We start from the raw sequence: 13,551 nt of genomic DNA on the forward strand, positions 1-13,551 counted from the left end.
CTTCCAGAATGAAAAGGTAGCCTGAAATAGAGTCTAAATAAAAATGAAAAAGATGTTTTTAACAGGAAGTAGCACAAAAGAGAACAAACAAACAAAACCACATATCCGGTCATGGTTCTAGACTGTATTATTATAGATGAACGTTGTATTATGCATTCTAAAGCACTTTGGTAACTGGCTTTCACACTTCTGCAAAGCTTCCTTTAGTCAACGCACATTCAATTTTGCATCTGTTTTGTGATTCAAGCATTTGGGAAAAAATGCTTCCAAGTAACACTATAATTTTTGTTCATAAGCTTGAACTCCTCTTTCTTTCTAGAACATTTCACACCAGGCAAGGTGAAGAAGTCCTTTTTTATTGACAGAAATGACAGCCATTTGCAAAAAAAAATTAATGGAGACAAGAATGTCACCTTTATTCTTAGATTTATTTTTAAGTGAACTTAGACAGTGTCATGCAATGCACAAGTTTTCTATTCCTACCTTTTAGAAGGTGCCCCACTAGTGCAAAGTTAAAGTTAGAGTTGAAATTGAGTCCTACAAAATGATCCATCTGTTTGCAGTGCCATTCCAACGGTCTCCTGATTTCCATGAACACTTCTTCCGGACTCTGTTAAGAAAGAAGTAGTGCACAAAAGCACTCAATTGCAGATTACTCATGCTCATTACTCGTACTACTAAACTCTTGGCAAAAATATAGAAACCATAATAGGAAAAAAAAAGCTTATATGTAAACACTAATGATACCTTTACTGTAAGACTAACATTTCTGTGTCAGTCTAGAGAGATTCCCAGCAATACTATGTTTCACCTTTAAGTTGGGAGTTTTTTTTTCTTCTTCTGGAGGTCAGAAACGATTTGCCGCAGCTGTGTGCTACCTCCAAGTCAAAGAGTAGTTTAATTATTTAAGCAATGAGGGGAAAAGAAAGCAAAATGTGTTTTATCTTAAATGAATATCTTTTTACCCCAAAGTGACACTTGAGGGTAAATGTAAATCAACATTAATGGGAGGATTCTTATTACAGGAAGGTTTGCATAGATGTTGGGAATTGATTTCCTGCAAGTCAGAGTACTTGGCATCCCTTCAGTACTCTTTGCTATGCCACCACTCAGTGAGGAAGCCAATATCTGATCCAGCTGCTGTCCAAGCTACAGATGCACAAAACATTAAAGGTCAGTCAGAGTTTAATAAGGGACAGCTCACTTACTTTGTCATTGAATACCCGAAGACTATCTAAGGTATGGAGATTCTGTTCAAGTAGTGCTGTACCTGCAGAATACAGGTTAACTTCATCTAGCTGCAGCACTGCCATTGCCACCCAGAAGAGAGCCTTGTGCATAGGAGAGTCCTAGAGGGGAAAAAAAAATTGCCACAATTTTCATTTCAAATCTGTTTCTGTAAATGTAGAATGTGACAAAAATGACAAAGGTGTATATCAGTAATCTTGGATATGACCTGCACTGTTAAACTATCTTTGATGTCGGATGGTGGTGTCTCCCTTTAATCACATCCAGTCTGAGGACAAAATAAACTGTCCCTATGAGCATTCTCTCTGCATCTGCATATCCAAGGCACACGTCTACAGAATCAGCTGCAAGCACTCTCATGACCAGTGCTTTCCCATTCATTCCCTCCCTTTGAATCGCAAACATTTCAAATGGATATAGCACCTGGGCAGCAATAATGTGTCTTTGTTATCAAATATAGACGCTGTAAAAAGACCACACAGTGCTGCAGCAAATTTAACCTGGTCATTTCCTATCCAATCAGAAAGGCATAGTAAAAAAAAAGGTGGCATTCAACAAAAATTCTACGACTCCCAAATGCAGCCATTCTTATTAAGAATAGGTCTTCCTCATTGATGACAAATATATTGGGGATCTCTATCCAGATCCTCTCTGCAGGACACCACTTTCAGAATGGAGAGGCATGCATAGAGGGCTCGCAGGATTAGGATTAAGTCACTAGGCACATATTTCAGTGAGGCAGAGTAGATAATTAAAGTGAAATGAAATGGAACCAAATGTTTAAAGGCTATGTGACCTTCACTGGCTTTAGCACAAACTCTTACCACTACAGTACTACTAGCATTTGTATTTGTACGAACTCTTACTACTAAGTCCATCTGGATGACATTCATGATATATCAACACTAGGAAAGGAAGCTAAGGCTAATGTACTATGGCAGAACTGAGGATGCTGGAACTCACTGTTAATTATAAGTGCTACTTAAATGTCATCCAGATGGCTCAGACAATGCTGCTTATACAAAGTTACGAAGGCAGGACTGAAATATCAGAGGAAAATCACCAGAGGATTAGCAGAGAGACTACTTGCATTTGTATATAAAATAAACAAGGTGGGGGGGGGTATAGAATAATAATGAATGGAAATGTAATTAGTAAACTCACTTGCAATCAAAACTAACTTTATTCAGCCACATTCACCTCTAATAATCTCCAGGTTCAGGAAGCTCACCCCATGTTCAAATGCATCCCCTTTTAAGCAGTGTGCGCCAATACAATTCCAAAGGAAAGTTTTAAAGAGATTCATAACTGTAGGTTTGTGCTGACGAAATCATGAACTTGAAAGAGGTATACAAATGGCCAAAACATTTCAAGTCAAATGAGACTGACAATTGTTACAAGCTTTGATGCAGACCTGTGCCAGCAGTCACATACGTGAATGTTAAAAAAACACTTTCATTAGAAAAGACAGTTACAGACCACTTGTTAACCATGGTACCCACTTCTTTTAGCTGTAATTCTGCTTCACACAAGCTCACAAACACAAACCAGCAGTGTTTCATATCTGCCCTTAAACTTGGCTTACTTTTAGAGTAAAGGAACAGGAACACTGCCAGTGAGGAAGTGAGAGCCTCAGGTATGAAGTTATTTTTCAGGTCATGCTTAGAGTTTTTATTTAGAGAACATGTTCTTCATTTTCTGTGAGAAAATTTAACACGCTATAGCCCTCCCATGTTAATTACCTTATTAAGAAGTGGCTGCAGCTTGGTGAGTGCTATAACTGTGGCTTCAATTAGAACTTGGCTGTTATAATTATCAGGGCCTTTTAAACAGCTCTCAAGTCCCTTTTAGAAAAAACAGAACACACAATTAGATCTCGTTTTATACAAAAAAAAGTACAAAGACCAAAGCGCCAAACAATTTTTCAATGCAGCTTCTAGTTGCGAGATGCTTCTAACAATTCTAAAGTAGTTTTAGAGATGAAAATGAATCCAGATGTGATATATGTCTCGCTGAAAACAATTTTATGGTGCATATAAAAAAAGTCAGGATGCAGTTTTGTTGATTTAAAGAGCAGTGAAGCTATTTCATCTGTGGGATTGAGCACGTCTACTATTTCAGATGCTGTTCAGGTAAATTTCAAGTGTTCAGAGCTTCAGGAGAACAATAAAATACTCCAGGGCAACTAATCTTTGCTGTTACACTCACCCACAACTGAACGGTCTACTTTCTCCTCTGATATCGCTGATGACTTTACTCAAATTAGCTGGATAGTTTTGAGAAACTTTTCTCCAGTTCGCTTTTCATTCAAATTCTCTTTATCTGCTTTTAACATCTGTTAAATGATATCTTCCTTCACTTGAAAAGGAAGTCACTAATGATGCAGATGCAGCTAAGTATTTGAACAAGGACATCCTCATTCATTCAAATACTGACCTCCTAAATTCAAACTCATTTCAATGCCCTGAATTCAGACAGAGACCAATTATCCAAGCATGCAATTTTTTTTTCATACAAGTAGCGCTATTGGATAAAATTATTCAGAGGAAATAAAATTCAGTGCTATTATGTTTATCCAGGCCAAATAAAAGCTGTGGCTACAAAAAAAAAAAAAGAACTTTCTATTACGCACCTATTCCCTGTTCTGCACGAGACTTTCTCCTAAAAAAACCTTACTATACTTTAATTTCTGACAAATCAAGAATTTAATAGCAAGACAAAATGATTAGGTACTTTATGAGATATGTAAATGATGACAACAAAAAATCCTGTACCTTGCTGAGAATTCGGATTATTTGTTTTATCTGCCCATGGGACACTCGTTTACTGATACAGCCAAAGACAACCAGCGCTCTTGGCTGGAGGGATGGATTATACTGGAATGCAAACCTGTGCAAAAAACAGAAGGGTGCTACATTAAACAAGTTTCTTTGCAGAATAAACAAATAGCCTGTGTAAAAAAGGAAAAAAAAAAAGCAAGAATTGCTAAATTACTACATGTTTTATGTTATTTTGCAGTCTCTAACATACTTCTGTGCGAGCTCCGTCCACTGGTCCAGCCACTTGCACGTTGGAATATCTCTCATACAAGCCTAAAACAAAAGAAATACTATTTGAATATGCGTAACATAAAGCAAAAGCGCCTTTCAATTTAAAGCATGTACCTGTAGTTTCTCTCAAAAAAGGGCTTCTTAAATGAGTACTTATTCCAAAACCTAGTCATCCTACAACACTTACTTGCCTGATGGCACAGGTAGCACTATGACTTATTTTATGCACAATGTCTTATCTTATTGCTTTTTAATTCATACCTCCATGATCTCCAGCAAAGCTTCAGTAACTGTTTCCAGGGAAGTCAATGCAAATGTCTCCCTCTCATAGGAACCAGGAGAGAACGACCTATCTCGATAACTGGATCGGAATGCTATGACAGCTGCTGATTTCACTTTGCTGATTCCAAACAGCAAATAAAATTTGGGCAGCGAGAACTCGGTCAGGCTCAATCTCAAAACTTGCTTGGTCTCCTCTGTTGAATAAGTTTGTATATATTAGATTTAATACAGAAAACCCCATCCCATGTATTTATAAAGACCTTCAAAACCAAGGCTTATTTGTGAGGAATTAGAAGTGAACCATCTTCCCAGCTCCATAACACCACATGCTTTTGTGCACATTTTAATTTTTTTCCCCGTGCTACTGGCCTGCATTTATGCCACCAGAAAAATTAATCTGCTGCATCTCAAATGGTGGTCACAGAGACTGAATTATGTTGAAAAATGAGCAGCGGGCACTTTAGTTGGGGAGATGATTACGTGAAGTCTCTCTCAAATGTGCTCTGAGAAATTAAAAAAGTGCGAAGAATAGCTGGCTTATAAATTTGCAAATGGTACCTGGCAACTCAGGTTTAGGCCAATTAGGTTTACAAATTCTGTTTTAGGCCAATAAGCCAAGTCATTTAATTAGTGGAAGCTGCAAGACTGATTTTTTCTGCATACCTAGTCTTTAAATTCACTATGCCTCAATTCTCCCACCAGTAGACTAGGGACATCAACGAGCTCTCTGGCTTCATGCAAAGATTATTTCCTTACTGTAGGTAAAGAGCTTTCAGATTTCTTTAAACAGCACTCCATAAGTGCAAATAAGAATGTATGATTAAGTAAGGAGTAGGGTCTGTTTAACATGCATGTTAAATCTGTGTGTGAGTGTGATAAGAAAAGACAAAGTCATACTTCCTAATGAGTTTTAACCTAGATGATTCTAATTTTTAATTTGGGATCTCTGAAATGCAGAAAAAAAAGTATGCAAGTTATCCTGCCTAATGCTTTAGTTTCACAATGGTCTTCCATAAGTGATTTTGGTTACAGCAGGTAATTTCCACATGCTCCCCTGCACTCACAGTAGACCAACCCTAAAGCAGCTCTGCTTTTATCTATGATCCAATACTATGCTACACCTCCACCCCATCTTCAGCCTCATATATAATGACTTTGGAGAAATGAGGGGAAGACGACAGTTCAGGGAAACATTTGATAAAACAAGGAGCAATCGACTGAAAATAACATCTCGTAAGAACTTACCACTAAAGTGAAGCTGTGAACAAGTGCACAGAGAATGAATGATGTTGATGACCAGGCCATGGGTGGAAGCTCTAAGGGAAAGAGGACCAGTGGCCACCAACAAAGTAACTACATGGAAGAGGTAGGGGAGATGCGCTGCCACATCAAGAGAGTTGTTAAAGGAGAGCATCAGCATGTAACGTGCTAGAATGGCAATATCATCCCACATCAGGTGTTGTTCTAATGTAGGAGTTGGAGATAGACAGGTCTTGTCAATTATTTTGCACATCCTTCCAATTACCTGAAAGGGAGCGACCATTTTCTTTTAGTTGAAGCAAAAAACAGGTCTCAACATTTCAGTTAAATCCTATTACATTTAAATTTAGTATGATTTGGATGATAGAAACACATAAAAAAATATTGTTCTGCTGTTGCTTAGACCTGGTATAAAGACCAGTTATTAGATTAACTAGATTTAAGGGGACAGTAAAGAAGGGAAGCACTCACTTTGCTTGAAACCAGCTTCACATTTCCAGAAGCCAGAGCTACAGCTGTATCTGCCATAACCTCAGCTTTTATGGATCCTAAGCCCCCTGTTGCACTGGTTTTGATGAAACTGTCTAGCACTACGTCAAGTAGATCAGTTATCTGTTGGAGAAATTAGTGTCATTCAGAAGTAAACTTCATTTGTCTGTATTAAGTCACCTACTAAACAAGTGATACTTGAAAATATGTATATGCTACGAATTAGAAGATCAGTTCCAGTGATTTCTTAAGAAAGATTATGCCTACTTTAAAATAGTAGTTGCAAGTCTGAATAAAGAGCAATTCCATTACAGCCATGAGTTTTAAGTATGTGCACTTATCAGCAAGAGAGCGGCCAGGAGGAATTAGTTTAAATAATTTGCTGTATCTTCATTCCCATTTAATCCATGTTGTTCAGTAAAGTACTGATTCTAATATAAATTGCATTTGATGTATATCAATTTGTCGAAAAAAAAGTAAAATCACATTTCTGCAAAGTATGGCTTAAAGTGTAGCTATGCACCTTAGCTGTCCATAAAACCACATCATTCGCATCTTGCCTGAATTCAAGTTTTGAGAAAACCATATTAAATGTGGTTATAAGTTAAGTAATGCCAAAATGTTTCTCTTTAACTGTCCAGACCAATCACTAACACTGAATGCATGCCTAGGCAATATTTGATTGCTGATCCAAAATCCACTCCATTCCTTGGGTGAAATCCTGGTTTCTCCTGAATGCTAAAACTCCTAAGACCCAGGATTTCACTCTTTTAATTCCACATTCTTCATACTTGTCTGAATCAAGTTTCATATTGGAAACGGCATAATAAGAATGGCACTTGTATTGACATGATTTAGGATTGCAAGCTGTACTGATGTTTAGAGGTTCAAGTGAGTCAAACAGGAGAGGGGGCTCAACAATTCCATGCCGTACATTTTAAAGGAATTTTGTGAGGCTGGGTTGCATCATTTATTTTTCTGTGAGAAAATTAAAAAAGCATGAAAACGGAGAAGTGAAGAAGCAATGAGAAGGGGTTCACATTGTCAACAGGAAGGCCAACGCTAGCCAAGCAGAAAAGCAGGTGTGTATACTCATGGGGGGTAAAGCAGGCCTCGATTAGCTCAAATGATCTATCTGAATGTCACATCTGTGAGACGTTTTTCTGCTCCACCTTGTTCAGTCCTGGGGCAGAAGAGGTACTTGGGCTAAGGGCCATTTGGACCAGGAGATGGCCTTGGATACTTCTATGAATATGGTAAGGGAAGTGCTGAATTCTGCTGGTTTAAGAATGATTAGTGGTATTGGATTTTTTAAGTCCTACTTAACATTTTTACTGTATTTACTTGAATCTAAGATGAGATTCTTTCCCTCAAATCATCAGGGAGAAAAAAAGCCCCTTGTCTTCGATTTGCATACAACGTGCAGGGGAGGGGGGCAGGTGGCTGCTGTGGCTTTGACTCTGGCTCTGAGCCCAGGTCAGGACCAGAGCCAGATTCACAGCAGACACATGCCTCCCCCCGCCAACTCTGCTTGCCCTCTGCAGCTTCTTCCCTTTCTCTCCCTTACTGTCAGGTGTAGCTTGGTTTCAGCTTCAACTGGGTTCCCTCCAGGGCACAGAGCACGTGGAAACTCTGTCCTCTGCATGGCCAAACAGCAGTGCTGACACTGCTGCAAGGGGTAAGCTTCCACATGCTGTGCCCCAGGAGGGACCAGATCCTGAGCGTATCTGACAGTAAGGATGGGGGAAGGGGCAGAGGCTTTGGGGCGGTGGGGATGTGGGGGTGTCAGTGGTGGTGGTGAGGCAGGAAGGCTGCAGGAGGAAGAAGTGGGAGGAGGCAAGGAGACCACTTGACGATCCCCAGACACTATTTTCCCTGCTTTAGCAGTGGGAGGGTGAGGAATTCAATGCAACCCTCCAATAATTAGATTTTATACTTGGAAAATTATCTAAAAAATGATAAATGTTCCGTATATAGAATCTAATAAAGGGGAGGGGGGTTGTCTTAAATTCAGGGGTGCCTTAGACTTAAGTCAATACCGTAATTCTCCAAGTTCTACTGCTGTGGTAACACCCTTGAAATACCCTGCATTCCCTAGGTGAAGTTTTGAAGAACTAGAATAAATAAAATCCAAGATACTTCCTAATCTTTAGGTCTCTGTAAAGGCTACAAGTATATGAAAACTAAACTATTATTCAACTGCTTAATCACTGGCAATTTCATGTTAAATACACCAATACTGAATTTCTGCAGTGTCAGCACCTGTCCAAGGCTTCCCCATATTTTCGCTTGAATGGAAGGATACATCTGTTTTTCATTTATTGTCATTGTTATAAGCTTATCCAGAATCGCAGTGACTCGCTGACGTTTGGCATCATCATTGTGTTTACAGAACCGGACTAGATTTGATAACCACGGTGTCATGTACTCCAGGCAAAGGTGCTTCAGTTCAATACCTAAAATAGAAATTCATTTTATAATCAAAAAGCCAGTTTTGAACTCTTCCTCATGCAGGCGGAAGACGCCTCAAACCAGGAGCAGAAATCAAGTTTTAGATAACGCTTTTAAAATATGAATATTAATGTGATCAGAAGATGAACCTCCGTGTCTTCTGAGCATCGTTCTTCCAGAATGAAGTGTTTACCATTAACATGGACCTCAGACTTTGTGAGGTTTGTTCTGCAAATATTTCGGAGGAATTCATAACACTACGCCACAGGACCAACCAAAATGCTCACTGTACACAATGTAACAAACTTGACGGTGTTTCCAACAAAACTTTATACCTCTAAACTTTTCATTCCATCCAGGAAGAGCACGCAGCAACTGCTGCAGCGTCCTTAGCCTGACGAAGGGTTTCTGAACCCGAAAGCTTGCTTAATAACTATTCTCCAACCATTTGGGTTGGTCTAATAAAAGATATCAAATTCACCCAAGGAACCTTGTCTACCTCTAAACCAGGCACTTGGCCCATGGAGCTGTATGATCTGGTCCATGGGCTGCTGAACCGAACCCACACACCAGCCCTGACCCTGTGCACTATATGCAGTGCATGGGCTCAACCCAGTGCCATGGGAGTGCCCTGCCAGACTAGCCCTGTGCCCTGGCTGCGGGGCTGGTCTGGATTAGGCAAGGCCAGAAAGCCACTGCATGCAGCACACGCCCCGAGCTGGTCCGCTGTGCTGCATGCGCCATAGGGCCGGTGGAGCCCCGCACAGTGTTTGCAGCACACACCAGCCCCAGGGCTGGTTGTGTACATGGCATGCGGGGCTGGTACCGGGACAGCATGCAGAGCTGGGTCCAGCCTGAGCATCACAGGCAGCATACACGCCATGCTGGCCCCACATGCCCTGGGGTCTGATGTATGTTGAATGTGGGGCCAGGTGAATTTGACACTCCTGCTCTACACAACCACTAACTGGCTTCACTGCTGTAAATCTCTAGTGGAGTTGTACGCCTTTATTTCAGTATCAAAAAACCTAAAGAATGTTTAAACCTTAGACCATTAAAGAGGAGAGGACCGGTTTCGGACAACATGAGAAAGAAGTCATATCAGCTTTGTTTTCTTCTCCACCTGAGCAGGTTCGTGACAACACTTGGCTCCACATCATTTCCTCACCTGCTGATTAGCACACACAAAGGATGGATAAACTCAATTTAAAACACCTGCAGCTTCTGTAGAATGAACCTGTAATTGAAGTCTACTACATTAAAGGACTGACTCAATAACTTAAGTGTTTAATTAACTCAGTAACAGAGCCGTTAAACTTGAACTGCTTGAAGTTCGCTGTTAACATGAAACAAAATAAGCATTACTTACTAGATTTGCTAAATCCAGAGATGCACTCTTCCAAAAATTCTAAGGTAAGGTGTGGCTCATTAGCTGCCAGGGTTTTACTAATAGACACAATAAAAAGGGTGTTGTTGGCAGGGATACAGAGACCTGAAGTTTCCAGTAACTGACCCTCAATCTTTAAATTAAAGGTACAGGTTAAGGCACACAGAAGATTATAGGCAGCGGACCTGCAACAAAACATAAATACTACGTTTTAAAGTAGCTCTCTTATGAGTCTTAACATTTTGTACATAGTAACTACATTCAACTAATATGAGAGTGGTATTAACATTAACATTTAGGCTGGTTTCACCATGTAAGGAAATCAGTGTTTGGCTCCTGAACTTAATTTTGTCCCTCTTAAACCTCTAGCAGAGCCTGCGGGCATTGTGGAGACAGGCTTCGGCATCTGGGAAAGCGAGCGAGCGCTCTCTCACTTGCATTCGCCACTCTCTGATAAACTTAAAAAGCATCACTGAAGGGCTCCATGTTCCATTATTTTAAGACAAAGTCATTAAAATGACATGAAATATTTTTTGGGGGGGAGAGGAAGGAAGGACAGATGAAGCACTCTAAAATGACTGCCAAGGGAAAGAAACTGTCAATGATTCTTCAGACCAATATGAAAATCAATGTAAATATCGGAATGCAAATAATTCTTCCAGTTATGACACTAAAGAACTTTGTTTTACCCTCTTTTGTACCTTGGAAAGTCTCCCTTGTTTATACAGGTAAAAGTATAAGTGCTTATACTTTACAAAGGTGCACTTTATTCAAGTGAAATATAAGCAGAGTAAAGCAATACAAGGAGAGAACTAACCAAAACCATCAGAATTTTGCACTTAATAGCGATTCCAAAATAGAGTTCAGAAAAGTTCAAAATGCCATTCCATTTGACCTTTTTCAAAACATGTCAGAGCTACTCAAGCCACCCTGAATCTCAAGAGGCCTGAGAGCCACACAGCTCAGGGAGTCAGGGGTTTCCAGTCTAACAAGGAGCCAGAGCTGCAACAGCCTAGGCTCCACTGTGCCCTGCCTGTCTGGGCCGCTGAACAGCTGTAATTCGGAGACTGTTTAACCAACCAGGTAAGTTGCCAAGGTACTGAGCAGGTAACCTGATAGGAAACTCAGCAACAAAGGGTAGCTTCATTAAAATAAGGGCGCTTATTATATATAATGTGTTTTAGGAGGAACAAAAGAAAAGGAGTTTGCATAAAAACCAATATATTTTAGCAAACAACAACAACTGAAGCTATGCAAAAAACTGGTTTTGCTTTTGAAAAAGTCTTATTACCAAAGGGTAAATTGCATGCTCATGGGGTTTTCATGGAGTTACGTTTGCTTAAATCACTTGGTAAAGGAGCAAAAACAAATCCCCTTTTTCACCAAAATACATATGAATTTAAGAGATCTCTACCGCAAACTTGGGTCTGAGCTTCCCAGATTAAGCAGTGCTATATTCAGAAGCGTTCCAGGAACATCCTTAGGACGGATTTTCGTATGCTGCGGAATGGAATCTGGTTGTGACAGCTCCCATCGAGTCCTTATGTGGATGATGGACTGAACGATGGCTTCGCACTCCTGATGCATGAAGGTAAGTGGTGTGCCTTGGTTGGCAATCGTTAAGGTGAACTGGTTCTCATCAACCAGGCATATTTCCTCAATCTCAGAGGCATAGTAAATGTCATTCAGAAACACTGTTTGGCCAAGGACTCTTGTTCGCTCTGCTGATGTTACCTGCACAGCAGTAGACCCAACCTTTAAAAAAAAAAAAAAAAAGAGAAAAAGCAGGCTAATTCAGTGCCTGTTATCGGCAATTATGACATTGCTTTTTAAAGAGGAAGAGTGGCTGAAATTATAATGACTAAAAGTCATACTAAGCAACGTGATGTGCTAACTATCCATCATGTTTTCTCCCTGTGATCTCATGAATGCAAGACAGTAAAACAATATGCAGACGCGATGATACACAACTCTCTTCCCGGTGAATTGCAAAGTTACACTTACTTTAATAGAAACTTTGGTGTCCTTGTGGGCCAATTTGAGCGCGTTATGGAAAACCTTCAGGTCCTCTTCCAAAGCCAAGGTAGCTGCTGGAAGCTTCTGCTGGTCGTGTTCAATGTGCTCTGCCAATTTCCCAGGTGAGTCTATGAAAATAAGCCTTTTGCTGCCCTTCAGGCCTGTCAGAAGCCTTTCATGGTATTTTGTGTATTCTCTGACCCAGGAGTTACAGTTGTAAATAAAAACTGCTGAGACATTTTCATAAGCAAAGCCTGGAAAAACAACAAACCACTTGGAAAGGAAGTCTGTTTTAAACCGATTGCTGGGGCCCGCGTGAGTGAGGTCCACTACAATCTCATATGGCTTAGCATAGTATGGCTTCAAAGTTAGCAGGACGTGGTATATCAGTAGGTCGCCGTTGATTTGACCCGTCTTGAACCTACCAAAAAAAAGGAAAATGTATTTTACACAAATTGCCATTATTTCTTTAACCAGGACTTCAAGATAAGCTTGTAGCTACCCCTACAGACCATATCCAAACCAATGAAAATGGATCTGCAGTGACTGGGCAGACAATAGGCAAATAACATCCACTGCCATTCACCCTTAGCTCATCTATATTACACTGAACATTAGAACCAGTTTTACTTTGCGAGAAAATAGAAGGATGACACTTTTCATTCCTTTTTTCATCCACTTTTCATTTGGAAGGAGGTTACTGTATAGCCAAGCAACTCTAGGAAGACGCGATGAAGAAGCTCTGTTCAGTTTCTCAAATGAAGGAAGGAAAAACAACAACATATGCTGGAGAGGAACTGGCATATTAACTACCTCAAAACTGTATGACACATCTGTAGTTTGGATCTCAATTCATTTATTCTCCTACACTTTCAAATCCCACCTATGCTGAAACATGAAAAAAGTTATTTATTAGAGTGGTGCTGTCTGAATTAAGAACCTATAGCCTTTTTCTTACAAGCCATCTTTTGAAGGGCTTGTTACTTGGATATCTTCTTTGCTGTAAGGTAGAAATTAGCACTTTAGTGATTAATCAGGGATATCCAATAGTAGCCCCCTGACTAATAAAGATTCTGTGCCGGTTCTGTCTTCTGAAACCATTTTTCCAGCCAATTAAAAATAAAACCTAACCATGCATTCCTTTTATGTAAAATTGCTGCTTTGCACCTTTGCGAAATGACAGTCACCTCCCACATAAAAATCCCAAGATTTCTGAATGCTAGGTATACTGCATTTTGCTTTCTTTAACCAAAATTGAAATCAAACTCAATAGCAGATGGTGAAAAATCTGATATGTTTATGTGTCTACAATATCTCAATGCTACCACGGATATCTTCCAACAAATCAGGAGACAGCATAAAAGCAGA

The 13,551-nt window shown here is 39.9% G+C and overlaps 1 protein-coding gene across 3 annotated transcripts in view; it reads right to left on the minus strand.

The window, feature by feature from the left end:
• The window catches only part of NF1 (neurofibromin 1), a 143,202-nt gene that overhangs the window by 29,613 nt on the left and 100,038 nt on the right, over positions 1-13,551 (minus strand). For all 3 annotated transcript variants that reach the window (XM_019493384.2, XM_019493383.2, XM_014608060.3), the window contains 12 exons: positions 12,172-12,604; positions 11,582-11,922; positions 10,150-10,352; positions 8,592-8,785; positions 6,312-6,452; positions 5,826-6,105; positions 4,560-4,774; positions 4,279-4,340; positions 4,023-4,137; positions 2,991-3,092; positions 1,209-1,349; positions 484-610 (listed from right to left, as the gene is read on the minus strand). In XM_019493384.2, the coding sequence (XP_019348929.1) occupies positions 484-610; positions 1,209-1,349; positions 2,991-3,092; positions 4,023-4,137; positions 4,279-4,340; positions 4,560-4,774; positions 5,826-6,105; positions 6,312-6,452; positions 8,592-8,785; positions 10,150-10,352; positions 11,582-11,922; positions 12,172-12,604 (2,354 nt within the window). The remainder of the gene's footprint in view (positions 1-483; positions 611-1,208; positions 1,350-2,990; positions 3,093-4,022; positions 4,138-4,278; positions 4,341-4,559; positions 4,775-5,825; positions 6,106-6,311; positions 6,453-8,591; positions 8,786-10,149; positions 10,353-11,581; positions 11,923-12,171; positions 12,605-13,551) is intronic.

The sequence above is a fragment of the Alligator mississippiensis genome, chromosome 14 (genome assembly GCF_030867095.1).
Source record: "Alligator mississippiensis isolate rAllMis1 chromosome 14, rAllMis1, whole genome shotgun sequence".
Taxonomy (NCBI): Eukaryota; Metazoa; Chordata; order Crocodylia; family Alligatoridae; genus Alligator; species Alligator mississippiensis.